This window comes from Bubalus bubalis, chromosome 5 (genome assembly GCF_019923935.1).
Source record: "Bubalus bubalis isolate 160015118507 breed Murrah chromosome 5, NDDB_SH_1, whole genome shotgun sequence".
In the NCBI taxonomy this organism is placed as follows: Eukaryota; Metazoa; Chordata; class Mammalia; order Artiodactyla; family Bovidae; genus Bubalus; species Bubalus bubalis.
In genome coordinates, this window is record NC_059161.1 from 17434045 (window position 1) to 17457000 (window position 22956).

Consider the following 22956-nt stretch of genomic DNA (forward strand, 5'->3'; position numbering starts at 1 on the left):
ATAGAAGGAATCTGTCACGAGCAGAAAAGCAAGGAGAAAAGGAGTATTTGTTGTGATCTCCAGACAAGCCATAATAGTGTGTGTCAGCCTTTCTTAACATAAGTTCCCTAGGAAAGGAAGCCACCAGACTCCTGGAAGAACTGTTCCAAGATGGGGTAAAATTTCCTTACAAAGTAAGTGGACAATACTGAGTGCTCTGGTGCATGCCTTAGCTCATTTCTTCAGGAGCAAAGCACTCATTTTCCCAGCTGCCTGGAGTTACTGGCTGCTGCCACAGGTGAGGTCCTCTCTGGAAGTGTCTTTGGCCAAAGGGCACTGCCTGACCCAAGGTTATGTCCTCCCAAAGTCAGTCACATCCCATTTGAGTCAGTGAGGAGGTACAAGTTTCTTGCCTCAATGAGGGACAACTCTGAAGGGCTATCTTAACTTTAGAGCTTCCTATAGGATCTGCTGATGTTTATCATAACTACCTCACAGTTCAGCATCTACCTCTGCCCAGTTCTGCTTTCCTCATGCCCATATGGGTGTTATTTCTAAGAACATACCCCCCCAAAAATCTCCTTTCACAAAACTATGACTCCAGAAATCTTGGTAGGAGGCAAATCTGTATTGTTGAAAACCCCAGAGTGATAACTAAGTAAGAAGGTAGGAATTAACAATTTCATCATCGTCTTCATTCATTTACAATTGCATCTGACTTTCATGATGCCCTTCTTTGGCTTTGTAGGAGAAAAGACAGACATGGTCATTCTCTGCTGACCATCTTTTTTTGGTTTATGCCTCTTGTGGTTTTGAGATTCTCTCTTACCTGGTTGTCTCACATCTATCCTTGAGTTTAAACACTTACCTATATGAGGTACTTTTTCACAATATATTTTGTAGTCATCACTGATCTTCTCTATGGCCACCTTTGGATACTTATAACAGAGTTCCTCAAAGGCCATTTTCTCTATGTCTATCAAATAGGGGAAAACAAAAATGGAGTCTTGTCTACTCTGGTATCAAAGATTCACACACTTTTTTTTTTTTTTTTGCAAGTATTGTCTTTAAAATGCTATTTAGGTAGGACAATAGTGTTTTACTGGAATGTTTATATAGGAAATACAAGTTTCCTAGGCCAAATCAGAAGCAAGAAAATACTGCCTCCCCTATCCTCTAGAATGGGGGCTTTTGCCTTTCTTGGGGAGACCTGACCCGTGGAAATTTTCTGCTTAAGGGTAACTGATATGACTTTGGAAGAGGCACTAAGTGTTAACATATATACTAGAAGTAATTCATCCAAATGAATATGGACCCTTTCAAACCCCATCTAGTATAGGGAGGAGCTGCAAACGCATTCAAACATTCTGCTATTGCGCCAAAAAATTTGATGCAATTACCTTCAGAATTCTCATATCTCTGAATATCAATAGTTGTGAATAATTGTCCTTTGAGAGTGAATTATTTTTTTCTAAAGGTAGTTATAGATCATGTCTAGTCATGCATGGTGAATTGGGAGGGAATGACTTTCTGTATTCAAAATGAGATGGGACTGTAAGGGTGAGGCAGCAAGAGAAGTTTTAATGAGGTATTGCTGCTGCTAAGCTGCTAAGTCACTTCAGTCGTGTCCAACTCTGTGCGACCCCATAGACGGCAGCCCACCAGGCTCCCCGTCCCTGGGATTCTCCAGGCAAGAACACTGGAGTGGGTTGCCATTTCCTTCTCCAATGCAGGAAAGTGAAAAGTGAAAGTGAAATCGTTCAGTCGTGTCTGACCCTCAGTGACCCCATGGACTGCAGCCTACCAGGCTCCTCTGCCCATGGGATTTTCCAGGCAAGAGTACTGGAGTGGGGTGCCATTGCCCAGGCAATCCTAAAGGAAATCAGTCCTGAATATTCATTGGAAGGATGAATATGAACTGATGCTGAAGTTGAAACTCCAATTTTTTGGCCACCTGATGCTAAGAACTGACTCACTTGGAAAACACACTGATGCTGGGAAAGATAGAAGGTGGAAGGAGAAGGGGATGACAGAGGATGAGGTGGTTGGATGGCATCACCGACTTGATGGACATGAGTTTGAGTAAGCTCCAGGAGTTGGTGATGGACAGGGAAGTCTGGCGTGCTATATCCATGGGGTCGCAGAGAGTCGGACACAACTAAGCAACTTAACTGATACTGAAAGGCAATGGCAGAATAGCAGCACTGTGCCTCCCAAGGTCAAAACACTCATTCGTGTTATAAGCGCTGAGATTTAGGGTAAATCTCATCACCCACAGCTTCCCTGAAACTCTAGAGCAGTCCAGGACTTTTGCAGGTTATACTGGTGGGATCTAGGAGGCATACGGGGTGTGGCCCGCTGAGCGTCAGTGCCCTTAGGTCAGCATAGTCACTGTCATCGTTACCGTCTCTCAGTCAGAAGACTGCAGTGCTAAAAGCAGTGGATTATTGCTGCTATCGATTCAGTTTTCTAGTCTTTCATCAATCCCTCCCTTGCTGAGAAACCTTGGGCAAGACTCTTACCTCGGCTCAGTTTCTCTACAAGACATATGAGAGTATTCTAGCTCTGATGCTCAGAGAGTTTATGGCATCGTCTGAGTGGAGGCATCAGCCTACTTGGGGAGCCAGGGCCCGGACTTGGACAAATGCACCGGAGGCCCTTCACTGGGGTAGATTTGCATTTCAAGAAAGCAATGGCAGAGGGTATGCTGGAGGGAGGGAGGGGGCATCTCCATGGAGGTGATTACCACTCTTCCTGATCCCTCCTGGCATTTCATGGCCATCAAGGGGAATGCCCCTTGCCCAGCATGTGTAGGGTCAAATTTATCAGCCATCCTTTCTTTCACTTTTCTCTTGATTCCTGGGAGAGGACTGGAATGTTTGGGATTTAGAGAAGGGGAAATCCTAAGGTAAACCAGATGGCCTGTTCATGCTAGCTTTTAATAATTCATGCCCGAGTATGTTCCAAAGGGCAAGCACCCAAACCACCTGCTTTGTACACAGAGTGCACATCCAAGTTTTAAAAGAGGTGAGGGTTACATTTTTTAGTGTAATCTAACAAGTACTACTTGTTGAGGACCTACTTGCTGTGCAAATACATTACCGCCTATCCTTTCAACAATGCCATCATCCCCGTTCTGTAGATGAGGAAATGAGACTCAGGGAGATACAGTGGCTGGCCAAGTAAGCTCACAGAGCAAAGGAGTGGTGGAAATGAATTTTCAAAGATCTTGATTACAAATTTCATGGCTGCAATCACCATCTGCAGTGATTTTGGAGCCCAAAAAAATAAAGTCAGCCATTGTTTCCCCATCCATTTGCCATGAAGTGGGCTCCAAAATCACTGCAGATGTTGATTGCAGCTATGAAATTAAAAGATGCTTACTCCTTGGAAGGAAAGTTATGACCAACCTAGACAGCATATTCGGAGAAGGCAATGGCACCCCACTCCGGTACTTTGCCTGGAAAATCCCATGGATGGATGAGCCTGGTAGGCTGCAGTCCATGGGGTCGCTGAGAGTCAGACACGACTGAGCGACTTCACTTTCACTTTTCACTTTCTTGAATTGGAGAAGGAAATGGCAACCCACTGCAGTGTTCTTGTCTGGAGAATCCCAGGGATGGGGGAGCCAGGTGGCTGCTGTCTATGGGGTCACACAGAGTCGGACATGACCGAAGTGACTTAGCAGCAGCAGCAGACAGCATATTAAAAATCAGAGACGTTACTTTGCCAACAAAGGTCTGTGTAGTCAAGGCTATGGTTTTTCTAGTAGTCATGTATGGATGTGAAAGTTGTACTATAAAGAAAGCTGAGCACCAAATAATTGATGCTTTTGAACTGTTGTGTTGGAGAAGGCTCTCGAGAGTCCCTTGGACTGCAAGGAGATCCAATCAGTCCATCCTAAAGGAGATCAGTCCTGGGTGTTCATTGGAAGGACTGATGTTGAAGCTGAAACTCCAGTCCTTTGGCCACCTGATGCGAAGACCTGACTCATTTGAAAAAGACCCTGATGCTGGGAAAGATTGAGGGCAGGAGGAGAAGGGGACAACAGAGGGTGAGATGGCTGGATGGCATCGCCGACTCGATGGACATGGGTTTGGGTGGACTCCGAGAGTTGGTGATGGACAGGGAGGCCTGGCGTGCTGCGATTCATGGGGTTGCAAAGAGTCAGACACGACTGAGTGACTGAACTGATTACTAGTATGTATGTCATAACTCAATAGAATGTCAAAAAACAGTTATTACCAGCTTTTACAAAATGAAATGGAATAACATAGAGAGTATGAGAGTATATAATCTTATGTAATAAGGACAGGTGTTGCTTTGTGAAAAAATTTTAATATATATTTATACACACACATACATATACAGGTATATGTTTCCCAAAATGAAGTCAAAAGTATTTATCGTGCTTTGAAGTTTGAGAAATATTGCAGTACTCTGACTGCCTCAGCACTGATAATTAAAGCAGTTTGTTCAATTTGAACAATAGTGGCTACTCTTACTATTGCCAAATGTTGTGTTAATAGCTTTCATGGATGGTCTTGGGTCATCTTCACAACAAGCCTATTATTCCCATTTTACAGTTGAGAGAAACGGGGCTTGAAGATAGGTTAAATACATTGTTCATGTTCACACAGTCACTAGCAGAGCTAGGATATAAGCCAGATCTGTGGGGCAGCAGGGCCTTGTGTTCCTAATCAAGGCTCTCCACTGCCTGGGTGGCTGGTGTGTTACGTTGGGGGAAGCGAGTGGCTATTGAAAATATATTCACAGAAATGTCTTAGACCTGATTCTGGGGAGGAATGGCACATGTTTTTCAGATGCATGAAATGGAGTAATCAGTATATAACTGTGGTGATGTCTTGGTGGGCATGAGCCTGGTCAAACTTGAGTTCTCTGGTTCCCTTTCAGAGCCAGTGGGGGCCTCTGCAGTCAGTCAGTCTGGATTCAGATCTTGACTCTGTCACTTACTGTGTGACCTTGGAAATGTAACTTGTCCTTTCTATGCCTCAGTTATCCTGTACTTACCTCACATGTTATTTGGAAGATCAAATGAGGTCCTCTTTATCACCTTTGCATTGCATAGTGCTGACACATAGTAAATACTTAATGTTAAAATACTAATATTTCAGAGCTGCTTGTATGTAAGGATAAAAAAAAATTATGGTGACTGACCTTACCTGCCAGAAACACTGGAGACTTCCTTTCTACCCGGAGGGACCCACCTTGCTTCAGGTCCTCAGTAGCTATCTTTTGCCATTGCATAGATTCCATTTCTTCCATGTTAGCCAAACCCTGGCTTAACTCCAGTGATTCCTCAAATCTCTTGTAAAGAAGAATGATATCTTCTTTTCTTATAGATTCTTTTTTACGCCACTTGGTGCTGATGAGCCTGCTCTGAGTCTAAGAGAAGGAGATGGTGGCAGACAGCATTTGCTATAGGAACTAGGCCAGAAGCAAGATTTTTACAGTTTGGTCCTTCTTTGCCTCCCTGTCACATGGACTCTGATTATTTTCAGTTTGTTAAGAACTATTGTTCCTTTACAGATACACACACACACACACCCCATATATACCACACATCTTCAAATCAAACTCTTTCTCTATAAGTGAGAAATTCTATATGAATGTGACTTCTTCAAAGCGAGCTTATGCACTTGGATCTTTTTCCTTGAGAGGTTTCTCTTTAGAACATGAGACCATCAACCCCAGTTAATAGAAAAATAACATTTCATTGACTTTAACAAAGAGCACTTCTGAAAGAGCAGTAACTCCCTTTTCTTCCCTCAACCTCATGATTCCTCCCCAACTCAAAGTCCCTCCTACTGTAAAAATGAGAAACCAGTAGTCCTCTTCATCCAGGAATTCAGTATACCAGGGGCTGAGGATCTGAAATCCAAATACAACATAAGCATTATGAGGAGATGCTTGCTGCCTTTGTCCTGCTAGTATTCACATGGGAGAAGAGAAGGCTGCAGATTCTGGATTCTCTAATTTGGAGATATGGAATAGCAAACATTAGCCATGACCAACCAGGAAGTATTCCTTTGCCTCTCTGAATATGACAGCTCCCGTCACAGCCTCTCTCTGAATCTCAGAGAACAGTGATTGATATTTACTTAAGAAGAGGCTTCCCTAGTAGCTCAGATGGTAAAAAGTTTGCCTATAGTGCAGGAGACCAGGGTTCAATCCCTGGGTCAGAAAGATCCCCTGGAGAAGGGAATGGCGATCCACTCCAGTATTCTTGCCTGGCGAATTCCTTGGACAGAGGAGCCTGGCAGGCTACAGTCCATGGGGTCGCAGAGTCGGACACGACTGAGCGACTAACATGTTCACTTTCACTTTGAGAAGAGAAGCAACAAATCCTTTACTGAAGGGCAATTATTTGACATCTAATACTTATTTATTCCCTTGTAAAGTACTATCTCATTGAATTCTTAAAAGGGTCCTGGAAGCCAGGCATCTCTTTTTGGTATGTCTATTCTTAACGTCTCCCACTTGAAGACCTTACCCACTTGAATACTCCATCAGATTAAAACAAACAAATAAACAACAACGAAAAAAATCCCACAAGTCAGTGCTTAGCTAGATTGATTTATCTGCGCTTACTTTCATTCATTTATTTATTTGATGACTATTTTCTGAGCGCCTCCAGACACTGTGCACATGACTGAAAACACAGAGACCAATAAGCTACAAGCCTAGTTCTCAAGGAGTTCACTTTCTAGTATGACTCATGCTATGATAGAGGTGAGAACAAAGTTCTTTGGGAGCAGAGAAGAGGAAATAATTAGCTATGTTTTGAGTTCAGAAAATCCAAGTAAAGTTCATAAAGGCAAGAAGAATTAAATCACAATTTATACCTTGCAGTATAAGTAGGAGCTCACCATTCTGACATGGAGTAAAGAGCATTCAGCTAATTGGAAGAGATTAAGCAAAGAGACAGAGAAGGGAAAGAAAATGTATGAGAACAATGAGTATTCCAGGATGGCTGAGCTGTAGCTTTCTTGTAAAGAGCTCAGGGCTGGGGCAATGGCAAGGAATGAGGTAGAGAAGGCCAATTGGGACTATATATAAGGAACTTGAATGGTTTGATAAGTAGTCTGGACATTATTTTACGGGCAATAAGTTGCTTATAATAATTTAAAAGGAATGTAAGATTGTCCCCAGAAATTGCCCAAGTCATGCTGCCAAAAGGTGAGTTTAAGAGCATGAGTTTTAATAACTTTATCAGATCTCCTAGGCTTCTGAGGAAACCAAAGTGAAGTATATTCCTGAAAGAATTCAACTCAGTGATTGAATAATAGCAATCTATAATGCAACATAGTGATGGATAAGCTCTAAATATATATGTATCAAATACTAAAAATCAACATGTGAAATGAGTATTCCATGGATGTCTATTTAGGTTTCAAAGATTTATGAGTGGCGACATCAGCATCATGGTATAAGATGCTCCCTTGTCTCTCTCCTTCAATTTACAACTAGTGAACACCCACAATTCAACAAATGCATCTCTGTCCAACACACCAGGATGCTCACGGGGTCCACCCATCTGTACACTAAAGATGGGTGGACTGGCAGAAGCATCCACAACTCCAGCTCCTTCTCTCCCTTCCCTCCCGGCACCTGATCCAGGTGTTCCCGGACACAGTGGAGACGTCCATCATCCCAGGGCCCCAGGAAGTGATGCAGCGACAGCAGCAGTACCACCAGCAGCAAAAGGTACCAGACACCCCAGAAGCGCAAGCGGCAGCCGTGAGGACACCAGTGGCAACGCTAGCGGAGGCGGTGGAGGATGGAAAGTGCCACTTCTCAAACGCAGCCAGAGGCACTCAGGTAAGAGAAAGCAAAAACTTGTGCTGCATCACCTCCTACTAAGAAACAAAAGAAAAGCCTCTAACTACCAACGTTTTGAATTGTTGTTGTTTAGTCGCTAAGTCATGTACAGCTCTTTTGTGACCCCATGGACTGTAGCCTGCCAGACTGTAGCCTGGAATTCTCCAGGCAAGAGTACTGGAGAGGGTTGCCAATTCCTTCTCCAGGGGATCTTCCCAATTCAGGGATTGAACCCACATCTCCTCCATTGACAGGTGGATTCTTTACCTCTGAGCCACCAGGGAAGCCCTTTGAATTGTTATAATCAAGTTTTAAACCTTTACCTAAATAAGGATGTTTGCTACTAATATTCAAATGCACTGGCAGAGGAACAACTTATCAAGCGCTATGAAGAACACAGTCACACGGTATCATTAAAAGAAAATGATGGTTCTCCAGAAACCAATTCTCCACTAAAGTCATGAAATACTACAATCTAACTGACAGAGAATTCAAAATCGTATCATGAAGAAAATCAGTGAGCTGTAAGAAAAAATCAGAAAAGCAGTTCAATGGGTTCAGGAATACAATTACTGAACAGAGGGATACTTTACCAAAGAGACTGAAACTCTAAAAAAAAAAGAAACAAACAAAAATTCTGAACCTGAAGAACTCGATAAATGAGACAAAGAATGCATTAGAAAGCACTGGAGGGAATTCCCTGGCAGTCAAGTGGTTTAGGACTCCATGCTTTCCCTGCTGTGGGCCCAGTACAGTCCCTGGTTGGAGAACTAAAGTCCTATCAGCCACATGGCATGGCTAAGGAAAAAAGGGAAAAAAACACTGGAAATAGAGCAGACTCTACTGAAGTGAAGACTAGCACACTCAAAGGTAGAAATCCAGAAATGATCCAGAGAGAAGAGGAGAGAGAACTAAGAACTTAAAAAGAAGAAGAAAAAGGAGAAGAGGAGGAGGATGAGGAAGAAAAAGGACAAGAGTTTCTACAAGAGCTATGTGATGTCATCAGGAAGGGCAACATAAAGCATATCCCAGAAGGAGAAAAGAAGGGAAAGGGAGCAGTGAGTTTCTTTAAAGAAATACTATAAACCTGGGGAAGGAACTTGATATACAAGTTCATGAAGCTAAGAGAATACCTAATTATCATGCCTCAACACAAAAGGACATTCTCCAAAACACATTGTTTTAAAACCGTCCAAAGTTGATGACAAAGAATTTTAAATGAAGCCAGAGGGAAAAATAATGGTAACCTACACAGGAACCCCCATTAGGCAGCCAGCAGATTTCTCCTATCAATTATCTAATAATAGTAAAATAATATCTAAAAACACCATGATTGTTTTTTAAAATTTAACCTACTATTTTTATTTTTCTATAGTTCTTTTTAGTTAGAATGTTAAGAGTTTCCTTCAGAATTGAGTTCGTCCATCACTTGGTACTTTCTTGGCCTCTCTTCAGGACAGTGTGTAAGGAGTTAGATAGCAAATATTTCAGTCTGTGTGGGCCACAGACCAAACTTTCTGTTGCAATGATTTAACTGTGTAGTTGTAGCACATGACAGCATGTGCTACAAACAAATGTACTATAAACAAATGGGCATCAGATCAGTCGCTCAGTCGTGTCCGACCCTTTGTGACCCCATGAATTGCAGCATGCCAGGCCTCCCTGTCCATCACCAACTCCCGGAGTTCACCCAGACCACTTCCATCGAGTCAGTGATGCCATCCAGCCATCTCATCCTCTGTCGTCCCCTACTCCTCCTGCCCCCAATCCCTCCAGCATCAGAGTCTTTTCCAATGAGTCAACTCTTCACATGAAGTGGCCAAAGCACTGGAGTTTCAGCTTTAACATCAATCCCTCCAAAGAAATCCCAGGGCTGATCTCCTTCAGAATGGACTGGTTGGACCTCCTTACAGTCCAAGGGACTCTCAAGAGTCTTCTCCAACACCACAGTTCAAAAGCATCAATTCTTTGGCGCTCAGCCTTCTTCACAGTCCAACTCTCACATCCATACATGACCACAGGTAAAACCATAGCCTTGACTAGACGAACCTTTGTTGGCAAAGTAATGTCTCTGGTTTTGAATATGCTTTCTAGGTTGGTCATAACTTTCCTTCCAAGGAGTAAGCGTCTTTTAATTTCATGGCTGCAGTCACCATCTGTATTGATTTTGGAGCCCAGAAAAATAAAGTTTGACACTGTTTCCACTGTTTCCCCATCTATTTCCCGTGAAGTGATGGGACCGGATGCCATGATCTTCGTTTTCTGAATGTTGAGCTTTAAGCCAACTTTTTCACTCTCCACTTTCACTTTCATCAAGAGGCTTTTTAGTTTCTCTTCACTTTCTGCCAGAAGGGTGGTGTCATCTGCATGTCTGAGGTTATTGATATTTCTCCCGGCAATCTTGATTCCAGCTTGTGTTTCTTCCAGTCCAGCGTTTCTCATGATGTACTCCGCATATAAGTTAAATAAACAGGGTGACAATATACAGCCTTGATGAACTCCTTTTCCTATTTGGAACCAGTCTGTTGTTCCATGTCCAGTTCTAACCGTTGCTTCCTGACCTGCATACAAATTTCTCAAGACCTCTCAAGAGGTCTGGTATTCCCATCTCTTTCAGAATATTCCACAGTTTATTGTGATCCACACAGTCAAAGGCTTTGGCATAGTCAATAAAGCAGAGATATATGTTTTTCTGGAACTCTCTTGCTTTTTCCATGATCCAGTGGATGTTGGCAATTTGATCTCTGGTTCCTCTGCCTTTTCTAAAACCAGCTTGAACACCAGGAAGTTCACGGTTCACATATTGCTGAAGCCTGGCTTGGAGAATTTTGAGCATTACTTTACTAGCGTGTGAGATGAGTGCAATTGTGCGGTAGTTTGAGCATTCTTTGGCATTGCCTTTCTTTGGGATAGGAATGAAAACTGACCTTTTCCAGTCCTGTGGCCACTGCTGAGTTTTCCAAATTTGCTGGCATATTGAGTGCAGCACTTTCATAGCATCATCTTTCAGGATTTGGAATAGCATGGCTATGTTGTAATAAAACTTTATTTATGGACACAGAAATTTGAATTTCGTATAACACCCATGTGATCTGATGCATTTTTCTTTTGATGTTTTTTCCTACTGTTAAAAAATGTAAAACCAGGGAGTTCCCTGGCATCCCAGTGGTTAAGGCTCCACATTTTCACTGCAGAGGGCAGGGGTTCAATCCCTGATCAGAGAACTAAGATTCCACAAGGCTACAACAGCCCCCAAAAAACCAACCCCCAAAACCCACAGCTGCAACTACCTGTCTAGTAAAGATATTGGTGTAAAACCAGTCTTAGCTCGCTGGCTACGTAAATACATGAGGTAAGCTGGATTTGGCTCCAGGACTGGAGTCTGCTGGCTTTGCAGCAGACTAGGGGAATCTGGACGCTGGCTCTGCACTTGCCAGGAGACCACAGTGAGACCTTAGACCTTGCTCTGTCATCTGTACAATGAGAGTGGAAGCTGAGGGAACCTCCAGGGCTTCCTCTGATGCTAAGGTTCTATGGATCTGATTAAGGGGCATTAAGAGGATGAACGTTTGTGTACCTACCACTTGTCAGATGCTGCGCACACAGTGCCTTTCTCTGAGGGGGCTGTTGCAATCCCCATTGTAATGTTGAGGAGGCAAGGACAAAGGGGCCCCACAGCCTTCTACCTCAGATAAAACAATTTGAAAGTGGAGAAGTTGGCCTTCAAATCCACAGCTGTTTGCTCTCTTCACTAAAACTCAATGTCCTTTGTGTCTCCAATCTTATTTCCTTTCTTTGAAAAAGAAACTTTTTATTGTTGTAAAATATATATAACATGAAATTTGCCATTTCAACCATTTTTTATGTGTACAATTCAGAGGCATTAATTACATGCATTATATTATACAACTATTACCTCTGTCTATTTCCAAAACTTTTTCATAACCTCAAATGGAAATTCTGTACTAATTAAGCAACAATTCTCCATTTTCTTTGCCCCCAGCCCCTGGTAACTGTGAATCTATTTTCCATTAGATTTGAACTTTCAGTTTAATTTCTTGTCATCATTGTTGGTCTCCTTGTCTATGAAATTCCATATCCCTGACATCTTCAGCACTGTCTCTCAATCTTCCTCTCTCTGGTTGGAAACAAGAGCTGCTTTAAGACTGATGCTGTCTTCCACATCTTTCCCTTTTTATTTATTTGCCTTTTACAGTACAGTATCCTCAACATTTCTATAAATTTATTGAATTCACAAATATAATAACAAAATATGATTTTATCCCAACTCTCATTTTACGTCTGAGGACAAAGAGACCTAGGAAAACTAAAGAATTTGGACTTCCTAGTTTGTTCCAGACCACCTAGCCAAATGGTGATAAAACCAGGATTTAAAACTTCCCCTATATTCCACATGGATTCTGTTTTCACATAAGTGAATCAGAAGTTAGGAAATAGACATATATTAGCTGGCATGCTATCAGTATTCAACAAAAGGTAACTGGATAATTGGAGGATGGTTGAACGGATGGATGAAAATGAGAGTTCTTACAGAAACAAGTGTCTCAAACCAGAAAATATTGCCCTGAGCAAAGCCCAAAGTAAGGATCATCTCCAGTTGGGATGAACTGATTCAACAAGTGACTGCTGAATGTACTATTGAGCACTCGACACTACACTGACGGTAGCTTTCTAGGTGCTTGGAGACTAGTGACCAAACATGAAAACCTCTGCCCTCATGAGGAGAAGGAAAAGGAGCAAAATAAGTTAAAAAAAAAATCTATCTCTATAACACACACACATATAACATATATACATATTGTGCATTTATTTAAAATATAATACAAGTATATGTGTGTATAACAGATGTACACTGTACACACAAATGCATACATGTACATTATAAGGATTATACATGCATACACACGAAGTGTATGTATGTGTGGAAGGATACATACATGGATCCAGATCATGGTAAGTGCTAAGGAAAAAGTAAAATGGGGATAGGGCTGAAGTTTTATGTAAAGTGGGCAAGTAAGGCCTCACTGAGATGATTTGAGCAAAAACCTGAGGGAGGCAGGGACTCAGTCGTACGGGGATCCACACATTACACACAGCAGGAGCAGCGCGGCTGAGCTGGACATGTGTCTGGCATGACCAAAGTGATGAGCTTGGGGGCAGAGGAAGGTGAAGCCAGAGAGGAGAGGCAGAGGACAGACACTGTAGGCCTTGTTGGTTTTAGCAAGGACTTTGGCTTTTACTGGAGACAGCCATCTGTCTTCAATGTCCTCACTTTTATTTTCAGTTAAATCACACAACTTATGTTGTGGCCAGTGTGGAAATGGATCTGCTGAGGGCCAAGAGCAGATCCAGAGGCATCAGCCAGGAAGCCATTGCAGTGAACCAGGTAAGTTTGGACAGAGCTTGGATAAGAGTGGTTATAACAGATGAGGGAAGGAATATCAGATTCTGCATATTTTTAGGGTTGGACCAACTGAATTCACCCATAGACTAGACACAAATGTGAGACAAAGAGGTGAGTCATAAATGATATCAAGATTTTTAATCTTAGAAACTGTGATAGCCCAGCATTGTCTAATAATATAAATACTTTTAATATCTTTGCAGCAGACCAAAGGCCAAGGGAGGGAGCTTTGCTGTGTGGATGTGCTGATGCAGGAAACACAGCCTATCTAAGCCTCCATCTAGTTCCAAATGCCTCCATAAAGGGTGGGGCAGGTAGGGAGAGGGCTCTGGAGCTTCTACTCGGGAACTGTGCAGACAGCGTTGACTGTGCACCCCCTGGACAGATCTCATCCAACATTGCCCAGATGTGCAACCCTGGATAATTAAGGTGCATTGGAAATTGTGCTGGACTTAGAGCCAAGAACTCCTGGGTTCTAACCCTGGTTCCTTTACTAGTCCAGCACAACTTCCAATGCACCTTACTGGCCCTGTGGTTTCCCTACCCTTCTTTGTAAGTAGTCCCTTTTTATTGAGCTCTCTCCTCAATTTGGCTCAGCCACTTGTTTTCTGCCAAGATTTTGAAAATAGTCAACCTATTACTTCCTGTAGGTGTCTAGGATAGCCCCATGCTTTTATCTAATGTTTTGGGATAAGAATAAATCCTCCCACTTGGCCATTTCCATGATGGCTAGTCTAGGAAAGGGAGACCCTGTATTTTGATTCATGACATTTAGCTCAGAGTTCTTAAAACATCCTTCAATAGAAGAGTCTGAGGTTGGGAGACTCCATATCAGGGGGAATTGAAGAAATAAAAGGTGGGTAGTGACTATTCTTCCACCTTCATCCTACTATGGGGTTCTGGCTACTTCTTGGGAATTTATATAACTTACTCATAAGCGATCAACCAACTCATCGATACGTATTGTGTGGGTAGTTAAATCATTAAGTTAGTCAGTATAGATGACCAGGTAGGATTTTTGGTAAGTCTTGACCTAATCTTCCAGATACCAACCCATTTCTGTGATGCATGGCCTACCTTGCATATCTCCTTCTGGGTTCTGGGAATCCAGGGGTTCACATCCCCAGAAGGCAGCATCTCCTTCAGGCCTTCAATGGTTTGGGATTTGAGTGGCAGGCATGGACCAATCTGCTCATTCAGGTAGAGCTCACAGATCCTGTTGCCCAACATGTGCCGAAAGATGGCTTTCCCAGTCTTCCTGTTACTCATTAGGACACTGAGGAAATGGTGCAGGTCCTGCCAGAGGTCCAAGAGTTGGATCTCCACTTTCAAATTTAGCTTCTTCAGGTGGTCCCGGAAGGGGCTCCCTGCACAGGCATCCGCACACAGGGCCCAGTGGGTGTACCCCAAGGAGAGGTTCTGCTTCACGGCCTTCTTGATGGTCATGTGGGAGGAGTAATTGATGATGGGGGTGACAGTCCTCAGGTGGGTTGAGAACGCTGTCTCAAAGAGGCCCTCCATGTGGAGGTGGCTCTTGGCTTTCTTCTTCACATTGGACTTCCTGGCATAGAGAACATCCTTTTCCGGGGAACTAATGATTCTGTCTTTTGAAGAGGCCTCTTTTGGGAAAGGCTTTTGTATAACCACCTTGTCTTGAGAATCCAGCTCCTGGGGGGGCACTGTGTTGGTATCTGGATTGGTATCCATTTCCAGGGACCACAAGCCACGGTCTATCAAGTGCCACATCTTCCTCTTGATCTTCCTGCTTGAGTAGTGCTTCTGGGGTTGGTGGGCCTTCTTGATGTTCATATTCAGAGGGAGCCCTCCTTCATGGGTATAGCAGATACTGTACAGGCGAGTCTCATATTCCTGCATCAGAGCCTGGCATGATTCCTCCTTGGCCATGACTATCTTGGCGTGGGTGTAAAAGTTGGGGAGCCAATAGCTCTGGAGTTTGAACAGGGCCACTTTTTGCATGTGGCTCAGGATCTCCCTCCTGGTGGTTGACTGGTTGGGATGCCAGATGGACAGGTTCAGGAGGGCCTCTGGAAAAAATAGAGAGAGAGGATGAAAATGATGTGGGGATAGTTAAGTTTTTTAATTTTTCCAAATGTTTTTGTGTTTCATTCATTCTTCATGCAACCCTAGACAGGTCAGAGATAAAGTGAACATGATTTTAGGATTTGTTCAACACACAATGACCCCTTATTACTCTGATCACCTTGCTTCTTCCCCAGAGAAATAACCATTTTGTGGGATTCCTCAAGTTACTTTTTAGACTACTGAACATTATTGTAAAGAAAAGCAAGTGGTACCAGCAAATATGTTTAAGAACAAGAAACATGTACCTCTGAATGGAATTTCTCAAAGTTAGATCTGACTAAAGGAAGGAGTTTGGTCTGGATAATTTGGTAAAGTCCTGACTAGCCCTGATTTTAATGTCATCAATTCCCAATTATCTATATAAATAGAGGGGAGTGTGACTAACCCCAAATACTGCAGCTTCTGGAGCACATCATTTGTATTTGGGTTAGGAATGCCTCCTCACTTAATAAATAAATACATTTGAATGAATTTGATGTTCTAGAGAAGGAGTTGGCAAGTTTTTTTTCTATAAAGAGTTAGATAGTAAATATTTTAGGCTTTGTGAGCCATTTATAGTCTCTGTTGTACAGTCTTCTTTGAGTTTATAAAAATAAAAAAAACAGTCTTAGCTCATAGGCCACATGCACTGCATTTGGCCTGTGGACTATGGTTTGTTCTAGAGAACCCTAATTGAAAACAAAAGAAAACAGCAACAACAACAACAAAAAAACACAAAACAAGCCATGCAGGCTTAGCAAGTACAGGAACTGTTCAATTACCTTGTCCCAATTCCCCTTCACTCTTTTCAGCTAACCTTCACTAACAAGCAACATCTCAGGAAGGGGCACATACCAGCTTATGGCCAACTGTCTCTCTCAACTGTTCACTGTTAAGGGTTGGGGTTCCCACTGGCATCCCTAATGGAGAGAGGAACCGTTTGCAAGGCAAGGGACTGAGGACTATCAGACATTGGACTGATTTTTTCTTGCATCCCCCAGGGATTTCACCTCAGATATGCTTTATGATTCTTACTGATGTTCATGTTGCAGAGAGTCACCACCCGTGAGCTTTCCTGCAGATGGGTGGCCTTCAGCACAAAGAGGAGGGAAAGGTAGTGGTTTCTCACTTCCAGGTCCATCTCATCTATGCTCAGGATCTTCTCAACAAGAATCCAGAAATCCACCAGTTCTTCACCTACGGATCAGACAGGATCACCTATGGATCAGACTGAGCTGCACCCCAGGCTTGCCCCTCCAGTGGCTGCATCTGAGTACGGAAGCTGACACCCCCACCCCACCTCCACCCCCACCTGCTCTACTGCCTCCAACATCACCTTGAGCCACTCCTTTGGCTTAAGGGATCATTTCCAGAAATGTCCTAATGCAGGAGCTGATGGGAGACATAGAGAAAAGGGACTTAATGGGTAGGACTCTTTCATGATTTTTTTTTGGGGGGGTGGTGTTAGAAAAACTGTCAGTTTAGGAAAAACCACATGAGAGTAGGTCATTAGACATTCAAGTTTTGTCCAAAAAATAAAGATCAGCATAAAAAGAACACTTCTTAGATCATGGACCCAGAGCAGCCTGCAGAAGGACACTGGAGCCCAAAGGTGCCAAGGACTACATGCCCCACTTTACCGCTTTGCCAGGGCTGAAGTCTGAATGACAAACTATAAGACAATCTGTCTAGTTCTTCCCTGCCTGACCCCTGGAAATCCAGAATTTCACCTTTATACTAAGATTTGTTCCTGTGTCAAAGTTAATGATACTAAACTGGAATGTCAGCTAGTATTCACAGCCAGCCTCCTAGACTCATCACCTACTGGACCCAGTAGAACAGAAAGCACTTTTGCTACAGGGATTTGTGTATATACTTGTTCCTTGTCTGTCTCCCCACTGTCACGGCAGCTTTGGGAAGCAGGGACTTAGGGCTCTTGTTCACCTTTGTATCCCCACCAAGCAAGCACAGTGACTGCCATACAGTGGTGCTCAATAAACATTGTTAAATGAATGAATGAATGAAAGGGACTCTGAGTGCTTTTGCCATAACCTACACAATAGACCCCAGTTTCCAAAGACTTCTACCCAAGCTGTATTATAAAGCACTTTTGTATTCACCACAGATACACAGAACTGTTAGTAGCAGCAGTAGAACTGCTCCAGGGTATCCTGGAAGCTGTTAAGAACTTGCAAAGGCCCCAGGAACAACTCCAAGAACCCACCTGCACTGCCCTTGAGGTAGGTATAGAAGCGCCACATCCCTCTGACCCCGCCAATGCATTTCTCGAGTAGCCACTGGTCTGCCTTTTGCCATCTCATCATCTTGGCTGCCAGGAAAAGTCCATGGTAAGAGATTGAGAATGAGCTCTTCCCCCAGCCCCTCTCTCAGCCTGGCACATGGCCAGACTCCCATTCACTCAACGGGAGTGAGGAGAAATGGTGGCCATTGAGATGAGTAGGGCTCTGACTACGTGGTGCTTTTGAAGCCAGAGGCAGGCCCTCTAGTGACACGTATCCAGTGACATGGGGCGGGGGGAGGGGCGTACCTACAAGCATACGTACAATCCACAGATCAAAATCACCCTCCAGACAAGGCCCCTGGCCTTCCACGGTCTGCAGCTGACAGCAAGTTTTCCAATACATGTGTTGAAGGAGGGAGATGAGTATAATGGGCGATTTGTTACAATATTTCACTCAATGGGATTTCCCAAATCATCACTTTCCCTAGTTTCCTTTGGCTAGTTGAGCTGAGTCAAGTTATCAGTTTAACCCTGGGTGAAAATTTTATTCATTCATTCTTTCAACAAGCATTTATTATAGGCCTACTAAATGCTGGGTACCATTCTAGGTGTTTGGGATACATCTGCAAACAGAACAAAAATCCCCACCCTCAATGAGCTTATATTCTAGCAAAGGAGACAAACAACGAACGATAAGCATAATAAATACATTTTCTAGTAAGGCTGAAGGTTATAAGCACTATAGGAAGAAATGAAGAAGGCAAGAAGGGTATAGGTAAAGCTAGGCAGGGGCTGGATGGGTGGGCCGTGGGTTTCCAGGGTAGCTTTCATTGAGAAGGTGAGAAGTGCACAGAAATTTAAGGTGAAGTGGGGGCACCAATGTGAATATATTGGAGGAGCATCACCCCAGGCAGAGTGAACAGCCGGTGCAAAGCCTTGAAATGCAAATGTGCCCAGCACGTGTGAGGAACTGCAGAGGACGAAGTGGTTGGAATGGAATGAACCACAGAGAAGTAGGAAAAGATGACATCAGAAAGGAAATGGGGCCAGGTCTCTAGGACCTGGAAAGGCATTTCAGGGGCTCTGGATTTCAGGTTGAAATGGGAGCCATTGGTGGTGGTGGTGGTGGGAAGGGACAGCAAGCAGAGGAGTGATATGATCTAAAGGAAGTTGTAAAAGGCTCACCCTGGCTGCTGGGAGCAGAGAACAAGAGCGCAAGCAAGGAGACTGATTCAGAGATGATGTCAATAGCCAGGTGAGACAGGCAGAAGACAAACTTATGGTTGCCAGTGGGGAAGGATGGAGGGAATGGATAGTTAGGGAGCTTGGGGTGGACATGCACACACTACTATATTTAAAATGGATTACCAATAAGGACCTATTATACGGCACGGAATGGAATGGAATGGAATTCTGTTTAATGTTATGTGGCAACCTAGATGGGAGGAGAGCTGGGAGGAGAATGGATACGTGTATTTGTATGACTGAGGCCCTCTGCTGTCCACCTGAAACTATCACAACATTATTAATTGGCTATATCCCAAAATAAAATAAGAAGTAAAAAAACAAAACAAAACAGCCAGGTGAGAAATGATGGTGGCAAAGGCCAGGTGATAGCAATGAAGGTGGTGAGCTGCCTTTGATTCTGAACGTATTATAGGCACTTTGGCCATCATTACCTCTCTCGTTTCTAGCTGCAGTGAGACAAATAGCCCAGCCCAATTAACTCCTGTTTCTTCTTCTTGGTACCAATTTTTCAGCCTAAGATATCACCTATTGCCACAATGCAGGCTAAGCCACCCACACATCTAAGGCTGTAAAGGCAGCCAGTATTTGTAGGACTGAGACACATAGGAAGGTTTGCACCTGGCTCCCCATGTTTCTATACACACATGCCCCCACATGCTTACCTCCTTCTGGGGACTTAATGAAACTGATGAACTCCTGACAGAGAATGTAATGGAAACATAAGTTGGCTTTACAGAAGAAAGGTAATCGATATTTTTCCAACCAGGTCAATAATCCTTTGTACTTTGCAATCTAGAGTCCAAACAAAATAGGAACAGAAAGGAGAAATGGAACTGAATTGCTAAGAAATGCAGCTTAGTAAAAGGAGCAATTACATAACCTTATGCTTGTAATATTTGGCCCAGAGGCATGTTGATTAAAAATAGTATCTAAGAGGCTCTCAAGGGAGTGAATGGATTGGTAGGAAAGAAAAGACTTTTTCCTTCATCAAAAAAACCTTATTCCTGAGTGAGGTTAAGAAAAGACCTAAGTAATAAACAAAAACAGGGCAATGACACAGTCCTAAGCTTTGCTTGATAGAGGAGAAGCAGAAGGGATTTTGGTCTGTGGTGTCAAGTCATAACTACTCAACTTGCTTCTTTGTAAACACACTTACAACTTTTCACAAGCTCCCAACCCATATCAACTGCACAACACGTACAAAAACACACAAAGACTGACACATACCATATAAGTAAGGGAGGAATACCCAAAGGATCGAATCCCAGAGATGGGAAATGAAGATAAAATTTTTAAGTGTTGGGATTCTCCTTGGGAAAACAAATACATGCATAAGAATCAGAGTCCAGTGTCTTCCTCAGCAATCCAGATCCCAGAGGAAAATAGAACTTTGCTGTGAGCATGGCTTAGTGCTTAGTGTGATCATTCCGATCCCACCTGTCACAAAAAGGGCATGAGGGAGGCATTGCTGAGTCCAAGGTCTACAGAGTAGAAAAGGAGAACAGGAAGAGGGGAGAGAGAAAGACAGTGGACAAGGACAAGGAAAAAACATATAAAAAGAAGAAAAGACTGGGGGAAAATATACGCCCCGTGGTCAAGTATTCATTAGGAACTGTTAAGCGTCATATTGACCTGAGCTACACTCGTTGGGAAGATCCCCTGGAGGAGCAAATGGCTACCCCCTCCAATGTTCTTGCTTCGGAAATCCCAAGGACAGAGGAGCCTGGTGGGCTACAGTCCGTGGGCTCACAGAGTCAGACAGGACTGAGTGACTAACGCTTACTTTACAATGCAAATAATTGTTATGGGCCCATGGGCTGCACTTCCTTTCCCACACCCATGCAGGTATTACTTATCAATTCCCAGACTCTTTCTGGCTTAGGTGTGGCCTGCAGAGTTCTTCTCAACACAGTGCTCCAAGCATCGACTACCCAACCATCACAGTGGACATGAGAGGTTAACTTCTTTTGCTAACCATGGACTAAAATACAGAGAAAAGAACTCAGCAGCAACTGCCTGCCTAAGCAATAAAAATGCAAAAAGGAGAAATGTCTACCTGGCTTGATTCTGTTTGTCCTACTCACCTGCTTATAGCTTCTTCCATAGTCACCCTGTCATGAGCTCCTGTCCCTTCCACTCCCCCGATCCACACTTCAAATCCATCTGCCTCTTCACCCATCCCAAACCATCCACCATTCAAGAATCATGCTCACCAAGTCGTGGGGTATTTCTGGCCACAAGCTCCATTGTGAATTTTCAACAGTGTAAAATGGTGTCTGGCCAAAGACCTGAAAAAGAAAGCTAAGAAACAGCCAAAGGGGTCTAGAGCATCTCTTCGTGAAAGTGTCATGGTTCATCTGTAGTCACAGGGGAAGAGAGGTTCCACTGCTTTCCTATTTCAAGGGACATTAATTCTTAAATTTATTCCAGTGAATCAACTTGCTTTGCCCAAAACAACAAAGAAAGATTAAATTACAAGATTCATTTATCTTTTGGCTCCATCCTGCCCTGACCTGGGAGTTATCTTGTCTGTGTGCAAAGGCCAAAGCTCATGACTTTAAAAGGTGTTTACTTTGTGTATTGCATTATTCATTTCTCCAGGACCTAGAAAGTTAGAGCAAAGGCTTAAAGCCTTTTCATAAAGAGAAATATCTTTGGATTTGCCTAACCCATTGAACTGGAGAAAGTAGAGAGGACTGAGGAGGTGAGGAATAAGGGTACAAATTATTGATACTTAGGGGGGCATTCAGTTCAGTTCAGTTCAGTTGCTCAGTCATGTCCGACTCTTTGCGACCCCATGAACTGCAGCACGCCAAGCCTCCCTGTCGATCACCAACTCCCGGAGTTCACTCAAACTCACGTCCATCAGGTCAGTGATGCCATCTAGCTATCTCATCCTCTGTCGTCCCCTTTTCCTCCTGCCCCCAATCCCTCCCAGCATCAGAGTCTTTTCCAATGAGTCAACTCTTCGCATGATGTGGCCAAAGTATTGGAGTTTCAGCTTTAGCATCAGTCCTTCCAAAGAACACCCAGGACTAATCTCCTTTAGAATGGACTGGTTAGATCTCCTTGCAGTCCAAGGGACTCTCAAGAGTCTTCTCCAACACCACAGTTCAAAAGCATCAATTCTTCGGCACTCAGCTTTCTTCACAGTCCAACTCTCACATCCATACATGACGACTGGAAAAACCATAGCCTTGACTAGAAGGACTTTTGTTGGCAAAGTAATGTCTCTGGTTTTGAATATGCTTTCTAGGTTGGTCTTAACTTTCCTTCCAAGGAGTGAGCATCTTTTAATTTCATGGCTGCAATCACCATCTTCAGTGATTTTGGAGCCCCCCAAAATAAAGTCTGACACTATTTCCACTGTTTCCCCATCTATTTCCTGTGAAGTGATGGGATCAGATGCCGCGATCTTCGTTTTCTGAATATTGAGCTTTAAGCCAAGTTTTTCACTCTCCTCTTTCACTTTCATCAAGAGGCTTTTTAGTTCCTCTTCACTTTCTGCCATAAGGGTGGTGTCATCTGCATATCTGAGGTTATTGATATTTCTCCTGTCAATCTTGATTCCAGCTTGTGCTTCTTCCAGCCAAGCATTTCTCATGATGTACTCTGCATATAAGTTAAATAAGCAGGGTGACAATATACAGCCTCAACATACTCCTTTTCGTATTTGGAACCAGTCTGTTGTTCCATGTCCAGTTCTAACTGTTGCTTCCTGACCTGCATATAGGTTTCTCAAGAGGCAAGTCAGGTGGGCTGGTATTCCCATCTCTTTCAGAATTTTCCAGAATTTATTGTGATCCACACAGTCAAAGGCTTTAGCATAGTCAATAAAGCAGAAATAGATGTTTTTCTTTTTTTTCTTGGAGAAGGCAATGGCACCCCACTCCAGTACTCTTTCCTGGAAAATCCCATGGACGGAGGAGCCTGGTAGGCTCCAGTCTATGGGGTCTCTAAGAGTCGGGCACGACTGAGTGACTTCACTTTCAATTTTCAGTTTCATGCATTGGAGAAGGAAATGGCAACCCACTCCATTATTCTTGCCTGGAGAATCCCAGGGACAGAGGAGCCTGGTAGGCTGCCATCTATGGGGTTGCACAGAGTCGGACACGACTGAAGTGACTTAGCAGTAGCA

General features: G+C 43.3%; 1 protein-coding gene across 2 annotated transcripts in view; it reads right to left on the reverse strand.

Annotated features, from left to right (window-relative positions):
* The window catches only part of RGSL1 (regulator of G protein signaling like 1), a 61876-nt gene that overhangs the window by 33730 nt on the left and 5190 nt on the right, over nucleotides 1-22956 (reverse strand). Inside the window, exons 3-10 of one of the 2 annotated variants that reach the window (XM_044942755.2) lie at nucleotides 21032-21106; nucleotides 19481-19610; nucleotides 17553-17657; nucleotides 16364-16525; nucleotides 14324-15291; nucleotides 5809-5871; nucleotides 5163-5385; nucleotides 848-955 (exon numbers count right to left, since the gene is read on the reverse strand). In XM_044942755.2, the coding sequence (XP_044798690.2) occupies nucleotides 848-955; nucleotides 5163-5385; nucleotides 5809-5871; nucleotides 14324-15291; nucleotides 16364-16525; nucleotides 17553-17657; nucleotides 19481-19610; nucleotides 21032-21106 (1834 nt within the window). Of the gene's footprint in view, nucleotides 1-847; nucleotides 956-5162; nucleotides 5386-5808; nucleotides 5872-14323; nucleotides 15292-16363; nucleotides 16526-17552; nucleotides 17658-19480; nucleotides 19611-21031; nucleotides 21673-22956 lie in introns of those variants that run through there. The other variant, XM_044942754.2, reaches the window with a different exon arrangement.